The 17,839-nt window shown below is 37.1% G+C and overlaps 1 protein-coding gene across 8 annotated transcripts in view; it reads right to left on the bottom strand.

The window, feature by feature from the left end:
- The window catches only part of KAT6B (lysine acetyltransferase 6B), a 110,154-nt gene that overhangs the window by 36,183 nt on the left and 56,132 nt on the right, over nt 1–17,839 (bottom strand). For 4 of the 8 annotated variants that reach the window (XM_048310555.1, XM_048310554.1, XM_048310553.1 and 1 more), the window contains 8 exons: nt 14,504–14,619; nt 14,257–14,338; nt 13,120–13,252; nt 8,363–9,294; nt 7,324–7,445; nt 5,817–5,932; nt 3,687–3,828; nt 502–663 (listed from right to left, as the gene is read on the bottom strand). In XM_048310555.1, the coding sequence (XP_048166512.1) occupies nt 502–663; nt 3,687–3,828; nt 5,817–5,932; nt 7,324–7,445; nt 8,363–9,294; nt 13,120–13,252; nt 14,257–14,338; nt 14,504–14,619 (1,805 nt within the window). The remainder of the gene's footprint in view (nt 1–501; nt 664–3,686; nt 3,829–5,816; nt 5,933–7,323; nt 7,446–8,362; nt 9,295–13,119; nt 13,253–14,256; nt 14,339–14,503; nt 14,620–17,839) is intronic. The other 4 variants (XM_048310558.1, XM_048310560.1, XM_048310561.1 and 1 more) reach the window with 2 other exon arrangements.

The following is a 17,839-nucleotide window of genomic DNA, read 5'->3' as shown; positions in this document are numbered from 1 at the left end:
TTCTTACATTGGAGCAGCAAGTAACTGCATTAGATCAGACTGCACACAAGAGAGCAACATCACTGCCCATTTACATCTAAATAGCCAGCTGGAACTGCCAGCAGTCAAGCCATGAAAACACATCAACATTCCAAGTACCTGCAACTTTTACAAGTTAGACTTGCCATACTAATGCAAAAATGTTGGGGAAGGAAAAAGAATTAAATATTCAACTGAAACCACAACAAATTCTGGAAACAAAACAAATGAAGAAACAGAAATCCCAAAACAAGAAAAAACCCACCCCAATCCACGTGGCTGAACTCATTCTTAATTTGCATCAGTCAGAGGCAAGAAAGTACAGTGTATTTGAGACAATAAATATAATACTTAAGATTTACAAAGAGGCTTTCATGCTTATGGATTTTTTTCAAAGTTCCGATTTTTCTTTGCTGTTGGTGGAAGTATTAAGGAGAGCAGGAAATTACAAATATTAAATAAACCCACTTTTAAAATTTTTACCTTAGAGAAATATCCAACTAAATGGCAGCCTTTCTCATCATTTTTTGTAAGGACATAGAAGAGGAACGGTTCAACATCATAATACAAGGTTTTGTGGTCCAGAAAGAGCTTAGCTAACAAACAAAGATTCTGACAATAAATTTTGCTCACATTTCCATCAACCTAAAAAAGCAAGACAGATGCAGTTATTTTCAAGACACAACACGTTAGGACAAAACAACCTATTGAATCAATCATATCCTAGAAGGAAACGTGAACAGTATGGTGTGTTATAAGAAACAAACAAACAAAACACATCAAGGTTCAGAAGAGAAATACCCCAGTTTCTCCTTAAATAAGAAATCACCAGTTAGTGCTAATTACTTAGCATTTTTAATAACCCCTGAGTATCTAGATTTATTAAACAAAGTAACTTCACTTAATTGTTCAAGATAGACTTACCTCTTTCACTTTATTCCTGAAATGAAAATGAGTATGACTGGCAGATAAGAAAAATGCACTAGTTAAAACTGCATTAAACTCTGCTTTGCTAGAAGGCAGTGGAGTACAACAACTTTTAAAAAATACCCAAACAAAGAACTGTATTATGTTGAATCCTTAAGGTGTAAGGCAAATAAACGAGTAGCAAATTACATATCAATCACATTAAGGTTTTGGATAAATTAGACAAGACAAAATTTCCATGCGAGGCTAAAATGCTATTGAGTGAGAAAGGTAAATTTCCTGGCTAAATACTACAATTAGTTTAGGTATATTATGAGTGTAAAGAGTCAAGCTGTGATTCAGACAGCTACAGAAAAGCCAGACACAAATGCAGATTTCCTAGATCAATTAGGTACTTCCTGATAGGCTCAGTCAAAGGCAAAACATTTTTGAAATAATCTTCTTACTAGAAAGGTTTGCTTGTACTGGTTTTTTTTATAATGACTGTAGCTGTATTTCATTCAGAGAGAGACAAATGATAGGCACTGTGCAGAAAAAGAAGCCATCTTCTATTCTAATTTGTTTTGAGTAAGAATCCTAGTTACAAATCTCAGCAAAACCCAACCTTTTGGATACATTTAGGAATTTTAAAGAAACATCAGTAGTATAGCTGCATTAAGTGGATTGAAGAAAAAACATTCAATGAATAGCTACTGCTCATAAAGGCATCAGAATAAACTTCCAGACAGCTCTCAAGAGCCTATCAAATACATCAAGCTCTCTTACAATGCACTCCATTGTCCAGATGCTTTTTATTACTTTTCACACTTATTAGCAAGTGTGCAAATTAAATGTGAACATTAAGTAAGCAGAAATCTCCACTGGGTAAGCCATAAGCCTGAAAACGCAAATTATGTGAACTGTCTTTTTCAGTAAGAACATTTGTACAGAAATGCAAAAAAAACTTCTTAAATTTCAGGCAAGCACAGCTTGTTCATCAGTTTTAAATGTGAGAAGGGGAGGGAAAAGAGGGACGGCAAGCTCAAAAGGAAGCATCTGTCAAAAGTTGCTTGGCTACAGCATAGTAGTAAGCTATGTCAAAGTCTGCTCTCAAATCCGTCAAAGTCATGCTCTGGGCAGAGGTACATAAATCACAAAATGCCAAACTTATTTCCATTTCTTTCAAAAACACAAAGCATGAGGGAAACCACAAACTCTTCATTCTGCCTAAAAGAAAATGGTTGCACAGAATTCTTGAAAGGATCTATGAAGAAGGACATCAACTAATGACTAAGTTTCTGTGGTAATCAGTGACAACTGACATTAACCTTTGAAATAAACAGACCCAAATCAACCACATTTATTTCAGAAGGCTTAACATAAGTGTTTACTGAAGCACCTAAAACAGACAAAAGGAATAAAAGCAGTGGAGAAAGAGTTGGAACATTGCTTTCACAGTACTTTGGTTTCCAGGTGTTTTTTGCAGCAATCCCCCTCCCTTCCCCTTTCTCAGTATTTCTCTGTATTTTACTTTATTTTTTTAAGAAGTTTACATTTACATGTTGTCAGTAATTAATAGAAATAAATGGGAGAGCACAATTTGCCTATTGCATGCTGCACAGTTCTTAATACCTGCTAATAAAGAAAATCAAGTTATTTTAAACAGACTGGGGCAATTTCACTTCTTGATAGAAAAAGAGGTAAGTCTATTTACAACGTCAGTCTTTTGCTGGCAGGTATATGATATTTATAAAAACTGCTCAAGTCAGGAAGGAAGCACCCTTGATGCAAATAGCTATTTTTTTAACAGCACAAACACAACCAAACAAACCAAATACAAAGATCTTGTTCTAACTTATAAAAGGACTTCAAGACTGCATCTGTTGTTTAAATAGATAATGGCAATAACCAAGCACAACAGACATTAATACAGTTTGAGAATATAAGTTTGAATAAGAATCTGTTATTTGCAATTAAAGAGAAATTATCAATATATGCATCTAAATACCACTGTTGAGAAAAGAAGTCCTGGTAACCCCAGCAGTCTTTTCTGTTATTACTACCTGTTAGAACGCTTGAGAAACTGCAATGTGAAAGTCAAGGCATAGTTTTAATAACTGCAGGTATGCTGTTTGAAACACAGAACTCTCTTGTCCAGGACTTAAAACCTCACACTTAAAAGAAGTCATCTCCCAGAAGAATAACATAGATTAATAAATCCAAAGTTGAGGTTGTGGGATTTTTTGTATTTCAGGACAAGTTTCTCAAACATCCAAATGGAAGGCAAAAGCACTTAGGAGCTACATGCGCGATTCTAGAACACACAAGAAGCTGCATTACTTGCTTTTTTACTTTGGGAGCACCTACATTATGATTAGCCTTCTCCCTTTACCCAGGACACTCAAACAGCCAGCAATGAATGGGTGGCAAGAGGTACTCTTGCTGAGAAGGGAAAGGCAAACCAATCAAAGATGAGAACTGCAAAGGAAGCCCTAGGATTCATGCTAGTGAAGTATCTTAAAGAGGTTGGCTAATGCATGAAGTACAAGTACAAATCATGAAAGAATACGGCAGGGTAGAACTGAATAGGTAAGATGGATCTGTTTTTGCAGTATAAGCAGAATCTCAACTTGGTTTTGCAGTGTAAGAAGAACCTCCAAGGAAATATTTAATCATTTTAAAGTTTTCACTAGTTCTACAGCTGGTCTGTGACATCTACAAACTGGTTACTTTCAAAAAGCTTATACTTTTGTTATACCCACCTCAAATACTGAAAGGTCATTTCTTCTGTAGATTTCATTGGCTGGAGGATGAAACCAGCCACATTTCTCTGAGTGCCTTAACAAAATGTTTTTACTTTTCATGTATTTAAGACAGAATTCACACAGGTAAAGCTTTGGTAATCTGTAGGAAAATCAAGAAGATATTTTATACAAAAACTTTGTTACATTCTGTAAACAAAGTTACCACAAATGAAAAGCCCTTCCCATTCAAATGTAAGGTACCATACATAAATGCTACTAAAGCATAACTAAATAAATAAATACAACAATAGAGTGAATGATCAAACATTCTCACACACTAGTCATCAGAAAAGGAAAATAAGAAAAGATCAGATTCGATCAATCAAGCACAGCGAACCTAATTCAGTAGAGTTGTGCTGTTGTCAGTTAGTTTGTTATCCAGCCTCTGATAGATCTCAGTTACTTCCCCCTTCCCACACTCCACCTAAGCTTTTGCTGTGGACTCCATCCAAGTAAGCACACTGGAATAATACTTCAAATTTCACCTTTCTTGTTCCAAGTAAAGATAAAGGAAGCACAAAGCAGAATACAAGGGATCTCCTTCCCTTTAATTTTCCTTATTTTGCATCTGGGGAAGGCTAGGAGATGGCTTTTCTTCCCACTGTCATTTGAAATACTTGGGCAAGATAGCAAACTGTAGTAGGATTGTACCCCCTCAGCTCCACCTAAACGATCACTTTACTACAGAAGGCAACCCAAAGAGTTCACCTATAGGCACAACATCTCCCTTCCACACATCTCCACAACACAGGCAACGCAGACGAGTGCACTTCTCTGGGGAGGATCCAGTTCACACTACATACAAGTAACCCACATGCCCCATGTCCTACATACCATCATAAACTGCTCCCTTTGGTAATTTTTATGGCTACTTACCTTCATTTTTGAATTACTGAAGCAGTGGAAGACTGCTCTAGAAACTAATTAGTCTGCAAAGTTTTAGAGCAGAGGACAATCTTTATCTGCTCTAAAGTTACTAGCACATCCTGGGATTATAGCCATGGTTTGCACTACTCCAGTATCCTAAAGAAGTTCATCAACAACATAAAAAGTAGTTTGAACTATTTGTTCAATGATGTAATCCCACCACACTCAGCTGAGAGCCACAGTACCTCCTACAGTGTCATCCCACTCTAGCCTCATACTAACAATTATCCATCATTATGCTTCTATCTGGGATTAATTTACTTGATGGAATAGGTAACTCACTCTTTTACAATATGATATAAATTGAGGGAATAAAAAGTAAAACTGAAATAAAAAATTAACACTATAAAAACAGTGGTAATAATAGGAAGTGGAAATGCTCTCCACACTTTTTTAGCCCTTGATTTATATATTATCGATACAAGACATTTTCCTCATTCCCACCACGCAAAAAAAAGCAGTTTAGAGTAACACTGTGCAACAGCATTTTGCAACAGATCACATTGCTTGCTATACTAGTAGAGCTTGACAAACATACAGTTCTGAATATCTTCCAATGTGCCATACAGCCAATGGATTAATGAAACATTTATTTTCAGCACACACAGAGATCTGCTCTGCCTGACTCCAAGGTGCACCCTTGCAAAGATGGCCAGAAATGAGATGCTGTTGCCACAACTTGCCCACTTTGACTTTATTTATTTAACATGACATCTCCCCTGGTCCTTAGAAAAAAGGAGATTAATAAATGCTGGATCACAAACAAGATTAATTTGTCTAAAGGGCCAGAAGGTGGACATACCTCATTGCAACAGTCTAAGGAAAAGACCCCCAAAAAACAACAAGCCAAAAAAAATCCCCAGACAAAACCAAACAAATAAATGAAAACAAAAGCAACAAAACAAAAAAAAAAAAAAAACCTTGAACAAAACCACACCCATTTATACAGGACTAGGAAAAAATTAGTCTTTTTATTGCATCTTTGATTTAGAACTAGCTAGAATGAAAGACAAATCCTTGTTCTCACAGTTATAATTACAAAAGCATATTTGCTTTTAAAGGCTTTAAATTATAAACAGTTACAAAAGAGTAAAAAATAAGTTGTAATTTTCACATCAGAAAAAATTCCAACCATGTATGGCAATCTTGACAACTTGCTACCTTGCATATTCCTGTGGGTAAGGTGAAGAGTACCAGGTCTGGATCTCGTATTTTCCAAACTCAATCACTGAAGGGTATCGCCCACTTGTTTCACCAGTGTTTTTACACCCAATTTTCTGTCAGGTGCAATAAAAAAAAAGTATTAGTTATAGAAAAGTAAAAGAAACTTTAGCTTTATATAACCAATTCCACCCACTGAAACCATGAGAAACCTGAAGTATCCAAATCAGATGCTTAAGCTCTTTAAACCTTGACAGAGGACAGAGTTTGCAAACAGCAAATACAAACAGCAAAAGCCTAGCCAAATAAGAGGCACAACAGCCTCAAGTTCTCTTCTCCCACAGCATCTAATGACGTCTCTATAGTGCTGGTGCAAACTCAAAGCTGTCTTTTTATCAAAACAGTGACAGAAAAGGTATCAGCACAACCCTTCTAGAATAACTGGAATTTACCTCAAAGAGTCAAGAATATAGTAACACACTAATTTCAACTATAATACTGCATTTCAGCTGATCAGAAAATGACTGTAAGACTCTAAAGGGCTGGCAAAATATAAAAGAGTAAGAAAGGTGAGGAAAAACAAGCAATTTCAATGTCAAATTTTAGAAACCTTACCACCTAACATTTTTGGGGACTGCATATGAAAGATAAAGAAAGCAAGAGGTGGGAACTCTTTCCATGAGCAAATAGAAGTATGAGCTAATAATGAAACTGAATCTTTAAACTCAATTTGAGTCTGCTGCTTAACACACTAGGAATGAAATCTGTAAAAAAATCACTGTGTTGACCCACGCAGCAGGTAATGTCAGTTCTTGTACACTAAACCTGAAAAAAAATTAAGTGACTTCCATTACTGAGAAGACAACACGCAGCCATTTATCATGCCACTTTAAGAAAGCAGCAATTGAAACATTACATTCATCTACCTTCTGAGCCAGGTTCTCAAAGACACTGGTTGTTCATTTCATGGACATAGAAAAGTGAAAGTCTGGTTCACTAGTCTGATTCAGCTCAAATATTATCACTGCTAGAAAAAATCTACAGTATTTAAACTCAAAGTGTGGTAAGTAATTGGGTAAAACAAATTTATGAACTCACTAAGCCCAGTTTTCTACCCAGCAGTATTTTCTGGGACAGACTTAGCTTTTCAGAGCATCTGCTTTATTTGCAGCAGAAAATCATTAGACACATCCTTACTGACCAATATCCTCTCAGTGCTGACCAGGATGTCAGCTACTTTTAAAATCTACGTTTAATCCTGTAGTCCTATATACAAAATGCTCAAGTATATCTTTCAAAATCTATCTTAAGTGTCACTTATCATCTGACCCATTCCAGCATGATGCCTTGTCTCCTGTCTGTATATACAGTGTCTCCCAAATAAAATTCACAGCAAGCATGATGCATTAGATAAAAGGAATATATTAGAAATGAAGATGAATAGACTGAAAATTAACTGAGTTTTTATTTACAGAAATACCTACACTTTATGCAACATGATTCTTACCTCCAGGGAAAGTTCTCGGGCCTGCTTAAATACTTCCAAATCCTCCTGTGTAACAGTGTCCTTGCTTCCCAACAGAAATACATCCGTATTTTCTTGTTTGATGCTTAGTTTGATTTCAGTATCTGTTATTTAAAACCAGCAAAAAGTTTATTCACAGACATGAAGGTTACATGTGCCTTACCAAAGTGATACTACTAAATAGGATTGCAACTATGGCTGATATGGCTCCCCATTTTAACCAAATTTGGGATTACTAAGCAACAGAAGTGAAACCTTCACCCCCCCCTTCTTGTTTTGTAGTTTTCTGCTGCATGAGCTATTTTTTGGTACTTGTCTGTCTGTATAAGCCTTTATAGTCCAGTTCTACTAAATTAGTTTTGAACCTCATGAAATGGAATATATTCTATTGCTAGAACTATGCCACTCGATAAATTCCAGTACACTCTAGAAGGTAAAAATAAACACAAGAGAAAAAAAGTAGCCCTTAAAACTTGAAGATTAATGCTAAGCTAAGTCTGCATTCAAACATTTCTTAAATAAGAGTAATTATAAAAAAGGTAGCTCACAGCAGTACAGATCAAGTGTTGTGGAGACTGTAGTACAATGGAACTGTTCATGAAAAAGCAATGGAGCAGAGGCAAATGAATTGAAATGCCCACCATTATAAGCACTGATAGCACACAATCATGATGACAGCACTACTGCCACAGAAACGGCAGGGGAATAACAAGGAAGTAGCATGACAAGTGGCTACTCATGCGGTACTACACAGCCATAAGCAACATTATGAAGGCATTTGGGGCTCCTAGTGTCACTACAGATGCAAAAAATAATAAAAAAGTGGTGTGGTATTAGTCAGAAAAAAAAAACCCAACCAAAAATGTTTTGGAGATTTAGTCAGCATTAGATAAAAGCTCAAGGTTTTGTTGTTTTTGTATGAAAGTGAAATAAGAACAAGAGAAATAGCTAAGACCTATGTGATAAGAATTTTGGTTTTGGACAGGATGCAGGTTTGGTTGGCACTTTGACCTTTGCTTACCATCATCCTGATCAGGTTTAATCCTTCCGTCTGTCAAGCTCCCCTTCCCTGGTGAGGGGGTCCCCATCTGAGGGGTCATTTTATACTTTAATCTGCCTAGAGTCCTGTGCTTTTTAAAGAAAGCTGTTCTGTTGAGGTGAGCAATTGATTTAAAAGCATGTTCTCTAGACACACCCCATCCAGAGGCACAAGCATGAGAAATAAACCTACTCCTAACCTCTTTCTTCCCATAGAAACAGCTATTAGATGTTGGTGTGGAAGACAACTCTGGTTTACTACACAAATGCTTGCGGGGTGCATAGCTTGGGTGACCCTTTTTTCGAGACTGTTCCTGAGTGGTATAGATATGAGAGAGTCCATCAAAGAGTCCCTTTAGCTGACTGCTGCTAGGAAGGCTACTAAAGGAGGATATGCTTGACTGACTGAAAGAACTTTGGGGAGAGTTAGAAGAAGTCAAAGTGCTGGATTTTTGAGAACTGGGGCTCTGACCAGAGATCGGGATTGAGGGTAGAAGTGAAGAAGGTGGAGGTTTTAGCTTTTGTGTGGTACCTGTAGCCAACACAAGAGAAGTGCATGACTGTTTCTGAGAGACCTTTTTCCTTGGACGATAGTGCTTTGAAAAGTCTATTATTTCACCTCGTGATCTGCGACCATCAGGTGATGGTGTAAAGAACTTAGTAAGGCCATCAATGAGCCCTTTGGTTTTCTTGTTAACTTTAAGTGTAGAGGCAGATATGTAGGTGGAGGTGGTGGTGATTTTGGTGGTGGCACCAGGCCGAGTGGGGTCTGTAACAGGCAATCTGCTGCTTGATTCCTTCACAGATGCAGCATGACCAGATGAAGGTGTGGTACAGACTTTAGTCTTTTGACCCCTACCAGGTGACCCCCTTCCTGTGAATGCATTCACGGATCCTTCATCACTGGTTACAGACCTACGCAAAAATCAGAAAAATAAAAATCAGCATTCAAAATCTTTACTGCCAAATAGTACTGCAGTTTATACAAGTTACCTTGGCCACTGTACTTAAAAAAATCTTTAAAGAAATTTAAAGACATATACACTTTGGAAATACATTTCACACTATGACATAATATCCAGCTATTTTTTTCCCCTTTTCCTTTTTGTTCCCCCTCCCCTCTTATCTTTAAAAGACAGTCCACAGTATATATAAATGGAAGCAGCTGGCAAGCAAGATCTCCCAAGTATACAGCCTTCTCACACACTTTTAGGCACAGCCAAAGTGTGCTTCTTTGGAAAAAATATCATTACACCATGTTTGTACAACAACCGCTCCATCACCATAGAGTTTATTGTACACACAGAAGAGATGAATGCTTTCAGTGTTAATATGATATCAAACCAGTTAACTTCAGACTATGTTTGCTTAAACTGTAGAGAAAGTCTATTAATCCTTTAAAGCAATACAGTCAATCTTCAGGAAACTGCTATTTTTTTCCCCACACTCTTGTTGGATCACGTAAAATGTGGCAGTAAAAATTACCACCAAAGATCTAAAAGCCAAATGAGGTAGGTGGTTTATTAAGAGCATTACAACAAAACCAAAGAAATAGACTGTTTAGAAATCCTAAAAATAGCAAAAAACAAAAATAGCAAAGGAAGGAGCAAAACTACAACCAAGTGCTTTTGCAGAAAAGCCATGAACTTATCAGGCCTAACATGGAAGGTGTTTGGAAAAAACAGAGTGGTGAATCTTATTTAAATGCTAGGAAGAAAAAGGGCATACCGAAAATCAGCACTTGTGACAGCAGAATTATGGGTTTAACTAGTTGCTAATAACTGAAGAGAGGAACTACACTGAAGAGCAGTATATTCTAGCACACAGAAACTGAACTTTTTAAAGTATCTGCAGTAAAAGAAATAGTTATCAGGACACACGATCAAATTACAAAACCAAAGAAAGACACATTTGTATCACATGCTTTCTTTCATTCCCTTTTCCATCCTGCTCTTTGAAGTTAGCTTATTTACTTCACAGCAGAAAGTTTTCTTCCACAGGTTTTTGCCTTCTTAATTGAGATACTGAAGTAAATTGCAACAGGTTATTTCTAATTAGAGATTCAACAGCCTAGGGCTACCATCTGGTTTACTACCTCCAAGGGCTCACCGGTTAAAGAATTAGCCCCTTTTCCACCCACACAGCCTTAAATTTGGTTAGTTCCTAAGGGGCAACAAAACCAAAAACTCCCTAGTCTTTTGAATCCTTTGGCATCATAATCCTAAGTCTATCACAAGACCTATTCTCAGTACCAGATGTAGTAATCACCAGCAGTGCCAGAGGCCAGCACACACCTGGTTTAAGTTAATCTTGCACAGTAATTTGCCTGTGAAGAGCTTCCTACAGATGGTCAACAGGCAAAAATTATGCCAGTGCCACTGGACAGATTTTCTTTGTACTATATACAGGGACTACGCAGCATTGGCTAACCTTCCTGTATTTCATGTGACCACACACTTTTTATGCTTGACACTATTGTGTTATTATATATATGAGACATTGAAGTAACGGAAATGTGCTGGCAGTATTGTAAATATTTATTTTATAAAGAGCTTCCCAAGTACTCCTGTAACATGCTCATGCAGCTCACTTGCTACAAAGAAAACCGTTATGAAAATATTAATGCTAAAAGAACTTCTACATCCCTTAGAATGATGTTCACCTTAGAAGTTGCAGCTCAGAATCTCAATAGCAAAACATAACAGTAATACCCTCACAACATTTCCAACCTTTCTATTACATGTATGAGGAAGGACGAGAAGCAGAATTAGTGTCAGGGGTGACATTGCTGCTAAATCCACTGTGGGAACCCAAATCAAAGACATGTCTGTAGAGAAGTAAGATGGCAGTACTGTATTAGAACTGGTCCTGGTTCTGGTCAGGGCAGGGTTAATTTCCGCAGTAGCCGGGGGGAGCATGGCCAGGATTTAGGGATTATTCTGTACAACCCCACGGACAGGGGAAGGGACTCTTTTCCAGGGAGAAGCCATTCTTTCCAGTCAGGTAAGCAGGGAGCAGCGGGGTAACACCATTCCAAATAATCACAGGTGAACTCTTTTGCCTATCTTGTACACTTGGTTATTGGTATTGTAGCTGTTACCACTTGCTTTCTTATCTCACTGCTGTTTCCAGTAAATTGTTCTTATCTCAGCCTGGGATCTTGACTTTTTGTGCCTTCAAGTTTCCTCTCCAGCCACAGGCAAGGGGAGGGGGCAAGTGAGCAGCACGTGGTTTGGGGAGTCCCAGCAGCAGCACTAAGCTGAGGAGTACCACTCCTGAACCACAAGAGAGCCCTAACCTCCTGTTGGAAGGTTTATGTGTTTTCAAAGGGTAAAGCCAGAGGTACAGTAAAGCCCAAGGTATAGCTAGAGATACAGGGAATATTTTTATTATGCACACACAATGATATATAGAAATTTCAATGACCTTCAGATTCCTAGACTATTTATTCAGGAGGAGAATGGAGAAGTACAATGTTTCACCCAGTCTAAAAGCATGGTCTCATGAGCCAGTACAACTACATCCTTTACTTTCATATAGTGTCACACTTTATTCTTGTCCTGAATGACTTTCCTACAGCAACATACACTGAATTTTAGGACAAGAACCAAAAGATGAAAGATGCTGCCAGAGAGAAAGGGAAAAGAGAACACAGCAAGATGCACAGCCTCAAGTACATCAGCTTGACTAGTGGGCTATACTGTAAGTACTTTTTCTTCTATTTTCACATGTGGGCTCCACTGGCTTCAAAAATCCTTGTTTTGCAAAATGCAAAGTGTTACAGCAGCTCCCATGCAACTCTGAATAATATGAGACAGGTTTTCAGACTGTAGAGAAGAATGTCACAATGTACAGAATGAGTCAGCTGCTGATTTGACATAGCCAAACATTTAAATAATATTTAAATAGGGGGAAAAAAGGTATGGGTGGATAGGAACACGTGATGGAGGGCACCATGCTACTGTAGCTGACACAGAACCTGTTCCTGTTTAACACTCAATGTAATGTCCACTCAGTATCTGAACACTACTTAATCCTTTAACCAAGACTTACAATGTCCAACTACAGTGTTTCCTGGGAAGACAGATGCTAAAAAAAATTACAGCACACTCTTGTCTTAGATAAACACAGTACTGAGGAGCAAGAGGAATTGCAATCTCTTTTTCCAGTAACCAGTGGCACCTTAAGAACAGAATTCAAGTAATAATCTTTTCCAGAGTACCACTGAAACCAGAACTTCTCTATTACTTGTATAGGTTGCTTCTCGGAATGGGTTTTGTGAGCTGATTTTAACTAATTAAGTAATTTTTATACAGATTTCAAACAGCTCTTTGAGCAGAACAGTCTCCTGAAGTTGTACGTAAGTAGCTTGATACTACCTACTGTGTATTCTGTAGGTACTTCAATTACTTGAAGCTACACTTCAAAGACAGCTGCAGCATATGTTATTATACAGAAGTTTATTTGCATCCGCTATAAGTACAATTTTTGATAAAAACTTACGTGATCTGAAGAATTAAGTTACAGGAATTTTTTATCACCTTTTGACATGACACCAAAAGCACCTGCTATAATTTAGAAGTTATTGGACATTGGGCTGGAAGGCACATACTAAATCACTCGTTATCTATTTTCCCCAATTTGAAATAGAGTTCAAAACTGTCCTTAAACCTGTATCAAACTCTTATCTGACTTCATTCTCAGAAACTTTTAAAGAAATAAAAACCAAGAGAAACCTACAACATTCGTTGCTTTAATTTATTTTTCGGTCGTCCAATAGGTTTTGCATATCGTCTCCTTATTTGCGCAGCTTTCTCATGAAGCAGCTTTCTCCCTTTCTTCTTTGGTCTACAGACCTGGCAAATCCACATCCCTATATAAAGGAAAAACAGTTTAGTTGTACACAATTTATCTAATCTGTACTGCAGGTGTGTACCAAGATACATACCAAGTAGATACAAGGTCAGCAAATTATCTCTTGAACAGGACATAGGGAAGGGAAAGTGGACCAAAAAAAGTGATCCACCTCTACCCATACTCTGAAATTTTTAAAAGCAAAGTGCTCATGGAAAGGGGAAAACAAGAGGAAACTAGGATCACACAAAAGATTACGAGCAATTAGGTTCCTAGAAGAATTTCCGTTCTAGCTTGTCCTTCCTTATACCACCTAGATCTTTCTTCAGACACAATTAAGATGGGGTAAAAAATTTATATGTGTGTTACAAAGCCATTAGGGTAGGGCATGCTAAAGAATATTTCAGATCACACCTAGGTACATTTGTTTTAATACACAACTTGAATTTAGCATCCTTTTAGCATCAGATAGCCATGTCTAAACATTTATTGTAGATAAAGCTGCAGACTGGGAGGGGAAGAACTGAAGAAAGTCTTTAATGTAACTTTAAGATTAAATAGGGAAAGGCATAAAGCTGTAAGAGCAAAGGTGAGAGGTGCCATAAATCAGAAATCTAGAGGTTAGAGAACCTGAAGACACATGCATTTTGTTTTGTTTGCCTGTTTTTCTGATTACTCTTACAAAAGGCCTGAAGAAGAGTCTCTCCTACATGTTCCAAGGACTTCTTTGTTGGTATATATACTCCAAGCATTTTAACAGCCCTTCTTAAATTTCACCTTCAATAAACTGGTCAACAACTCATTACACAGTGAATTCATCTGGTCAACTATATGCTGACCTTTATTATTTTCCTGAGAATAAAACTCCTCACATAATGACAAATAAAATTGGCTTTGATAGGAATGAAATCATACTGTTTATTGTTGAAAAGAAAAACCAAATTAGCATGCTCAAGAGGTTTTGGTCACTTCATACAAGACTGCAAATGAAAGTATTTTCATGGAAAGGGTTTTTAAGATCACCTTTTGGCATTCGGGATAGTGGCGGGTCACAGCACTCCATGTGGAACCCTCTATCACAGGAGTCGCAAAAAAGCATGTTATCCTGAGGGCGGCAGGGATGAGGGGGTGGAGAAAAGGAAGGAAAGAAGAAAGACTTAATATAGCATTGCTTGAAGTTGTACATCAATTATTTGCATTTGTGCATGTGCTAATTATAAAGCTACTATAAACAAAGGCAAGTCAGGAACACTCAACAAGTCCAACTTACTGCATTTTTGCCTTGGATCCTACACGCACTGCAAGTCTTGCATTCAATACACTGCCACCTCAAGGCCTTCACATTTGTTGTTAACTCAGGACAGAATTTCAAACATGATGGATGTCCTAAAAAAACACCAAAACGTTATTGAGAGCTTGAGATTTAAGACTGGTTAGATTAAGTTCAGCATGATATAACCAGCACCACCAGAACCCTGCAGGCACCAGCTGCTTTCGGAATTTTGCAACACATTATTTAACTCATCTCCTGCATACAAATACACAGAATAACTGTTGTGAAACCCATTCATGAAGACAGGTAGAAAACTGACTTCTACTGTAACTGACATCTCTGAATGGTCTACATAAGGACCTAAAACTGAACTTCTATTTTCACCAGGTTATTTCCATAGCATATTAAACTGTTATTGGTTCTGAAAAAAGTGTATTTATAAACTTGTCCACATTCCCCTTTTTTGGCAGTGCAAAATAAACTGAGGAAATCTTTAGATAAAACCATATTAGTTATTTTTCTTACTATACTAAGTATCTACCAGAGAAACTGAACAGCCAAACTGTATGCATTTTTCATTCCAACTTATTACTTAATTACACACAAAGAACAATTTCAGAGTAATAAAAAGGGAAAAAAAGCATCTGGCAATTGGCATAAGAAAGACATACTACAATAGGTTTAAAATTGAAGGGGTGGGTGAGGAGGGGGGCCTGGGAGTAGTTGAACTACCATCTCCCACAAAACACAAAATTTCCTCGGCAGGACCATCCTCTTTTCACAGTAGCCTTGAAGGCCTACGTGACTTTTCCAATTAACAGAAGATACCAGACAACTGAACACATCCAACACCTTAGGCAATACTGGCAGTGATTTTTTCATGTCTTCAACAACCTCAGAGTGTCCCCTTAATCCAGAAAAGATAAAAGCACTGCTAAATAGGAAGGGATAAACCTTCCCAGGGAAACACTTTTTTACAGTATTATACTTAGAGATTATCTATTAAGAACATCACAGAAGTTGTCAGAGAGATAAGAATCCCTGATGCCATGCTGCTGCACTTAGAGATGGCTGCAGTGACGTGGTCCGCATGAAAGGCGCTTTCTTCTCACTGTCAAGAGTTGGGATGAGTGCTTTCTTCTAGGTAATGCTGTAGTCACAGTGATTCAGACTTTCTCTATCGACTGTTTCTCAGTCTAGGACTGAGCTAAAACACCACAAACAAAAATACAGTCTAATCCATGAGCATTCGCTATGTTTGCCTTCTAGTGGACTGAGGCATGAATGGCAAAGACAACTGATAGAACGCAAAAGCCAATTAAATAAATGACAATTTCAGATTTTACTTCATTTTATTCTGTGTATTAAACCACTTCATTGTTAACCTTTGAAAGACAACTTGAATTGTGCATATTCTCAAAATAAAATGCAGAGATATAATCTATTAGTAAGGAGAAATCAATAATAAATTCAAAGAGTAGTTTCAGAAAGATATTGAAAAAGCATAACTCATTTGATTCTTAGCATACAGTTTAAGATATCCCAACATCCTTTGTGTTTAAAACTGAGTACGCACTTTCAAGAAAGTGACAAATATACTATAACTGCAGAGATTAGTTCAATGAGATACTGTTGCCCTCAATGAAACCCCCTAGAGATGCTGATATTAGTTATCAATATCTACATAAAGACTTATTTTATCAACTATGACTTAATAACTGTATTAACACGTTGAAGTGTAGTCATAAACCAATCACCTCCATGTAAATATATTTAATTCCAGTTACCTACCCTGCACAGAAGAGATTTATTTCAAGGAGCAAGCTGCAGTTAAAATTGTTGATTTTAATTTTGTTTTAAGTAAGTAACTGTGAAGTATAAACGTAAGAAACATCCATTCTCACTGGCTGGTAAACACTGATTGAACAAATTAAGTGTAACTGTGCTACTTTATATCTCTTATCTACCAATGGAACATTTCTCATTCAAGCAATTACACAGCTTAATACATTTCTTTAGGCGCCAGATTTTATTATCAGACAAAAACCTCAATAAAAAAATTCCACTGGTATTAAACACAAAGATTCTGCCTGCAATTCCAAATCCTTGAGCCACGAGTAACTAGAAGCTGGAAGGGTGCAAATGGGAACCATCACTATGTATTTGCCATGTTCCTTCACTGTCTTTTCTAGGTATGCACTAGCAGAGACAGCCCAGAAATCTTTAGATTTCAAAATCCCATATAGTATTGTTCTTTAATAGCTGATAATACTTAAACTACTCATTTTAGACAAATTGACATAGTGCAAATGTAACAATAACACGTATAGGGTAATGCCTACCGGACATTAAGTGGTAACCAACAAGTTTCAATTTTAAAAGGAACTCTGTTTAACTACAGTCATAGCAGTTACACAGATTTTGTAGTTTAACAGATTTCTGTAGTCAGTTGAAGTTACTGTGTCCTTCACTGATTTTACAGCTATTTTCTTTTAATTTGAGAGCTGAAGGAAAGCATGTTTTGGGCTTCCAAATTTGCAGTATTTCAGCTCTAACTAATCTAAACTGAAATTAAAAACATACTATCTTCTCCATATCCAGGAGCTGATAAATCTCCAAGTGGTTTTCAGCACTAGTTTGAAGTATTTAAACTGGTAATTTCTCCTGGTTTCACCACATGACTTTCTTTTAAAAGTCAGCAACATCAACATTTTAATGTATCAAACAAGTTTACCAGATTACTGGAAATTTAGACCTTTGAAAGCTGGAAAATTTCACCAGGAATATATATATAGGCCTACTTTAAAATGAAACACCTTAAAATTCATTCAACAGTTAAGATTTGTTATACACTGACATGGCAGAAATAGGTGAGATCAACAAGTCAAAAGTGAAGGTCTCATTCCTTTGTGACTGAAGGCAATTTCTGTAACCCACCCACTTTTGTGTATTCCTCACAAAGTTGAGCTTTGTTTATTCATTAAGGATTTGATGAAACAACTAGTCTTTTAAAAGAACAAGCATTAGATCAGTGACTACAATTAAACACAGTGCTAAATAAGTTATGCCAAGATCTCCCGTTATTTTTAACCTTAACACAAATGCTGGGAACTACTGTACAAGGTAATACAGAAAAAAAACCCCTCTCAACTTGTGTTTGATAATCTTTTAGGTAGAAAGCATTATTATTATTTTGGGAGACTTCAACTATGAGCAGAGATGGTCAGTGCACCTATCTTGGGGATGTACCAGTTTTTTCTACCTGCAATTTCTTAGCAGTTCATTTTATTCAACTAGCCCAATATCCTTACACAGACAGCACTAATTAAGACA

This window comes from Corvus hawaiiensis, chromosome 8 (genome assembly GCF_020740725.1).
Source record: "Corvus hawaiiensis isolate bCorHaw1 chromosome 8, bCorHaw1.pri.cur, whole genome shotgun sequence".
Lineage (NCBI taxonomy): Eukaryota > Metazoa > Chordata > Aves > Passeriformes > Corvidae > Corvus > Corvus hawaiiensis.
The sequence above is the reverse complement of the archived record's forward strand: the minus strand, read 5'-3'. Positions and strand labels throughout refer to the sequence as shown.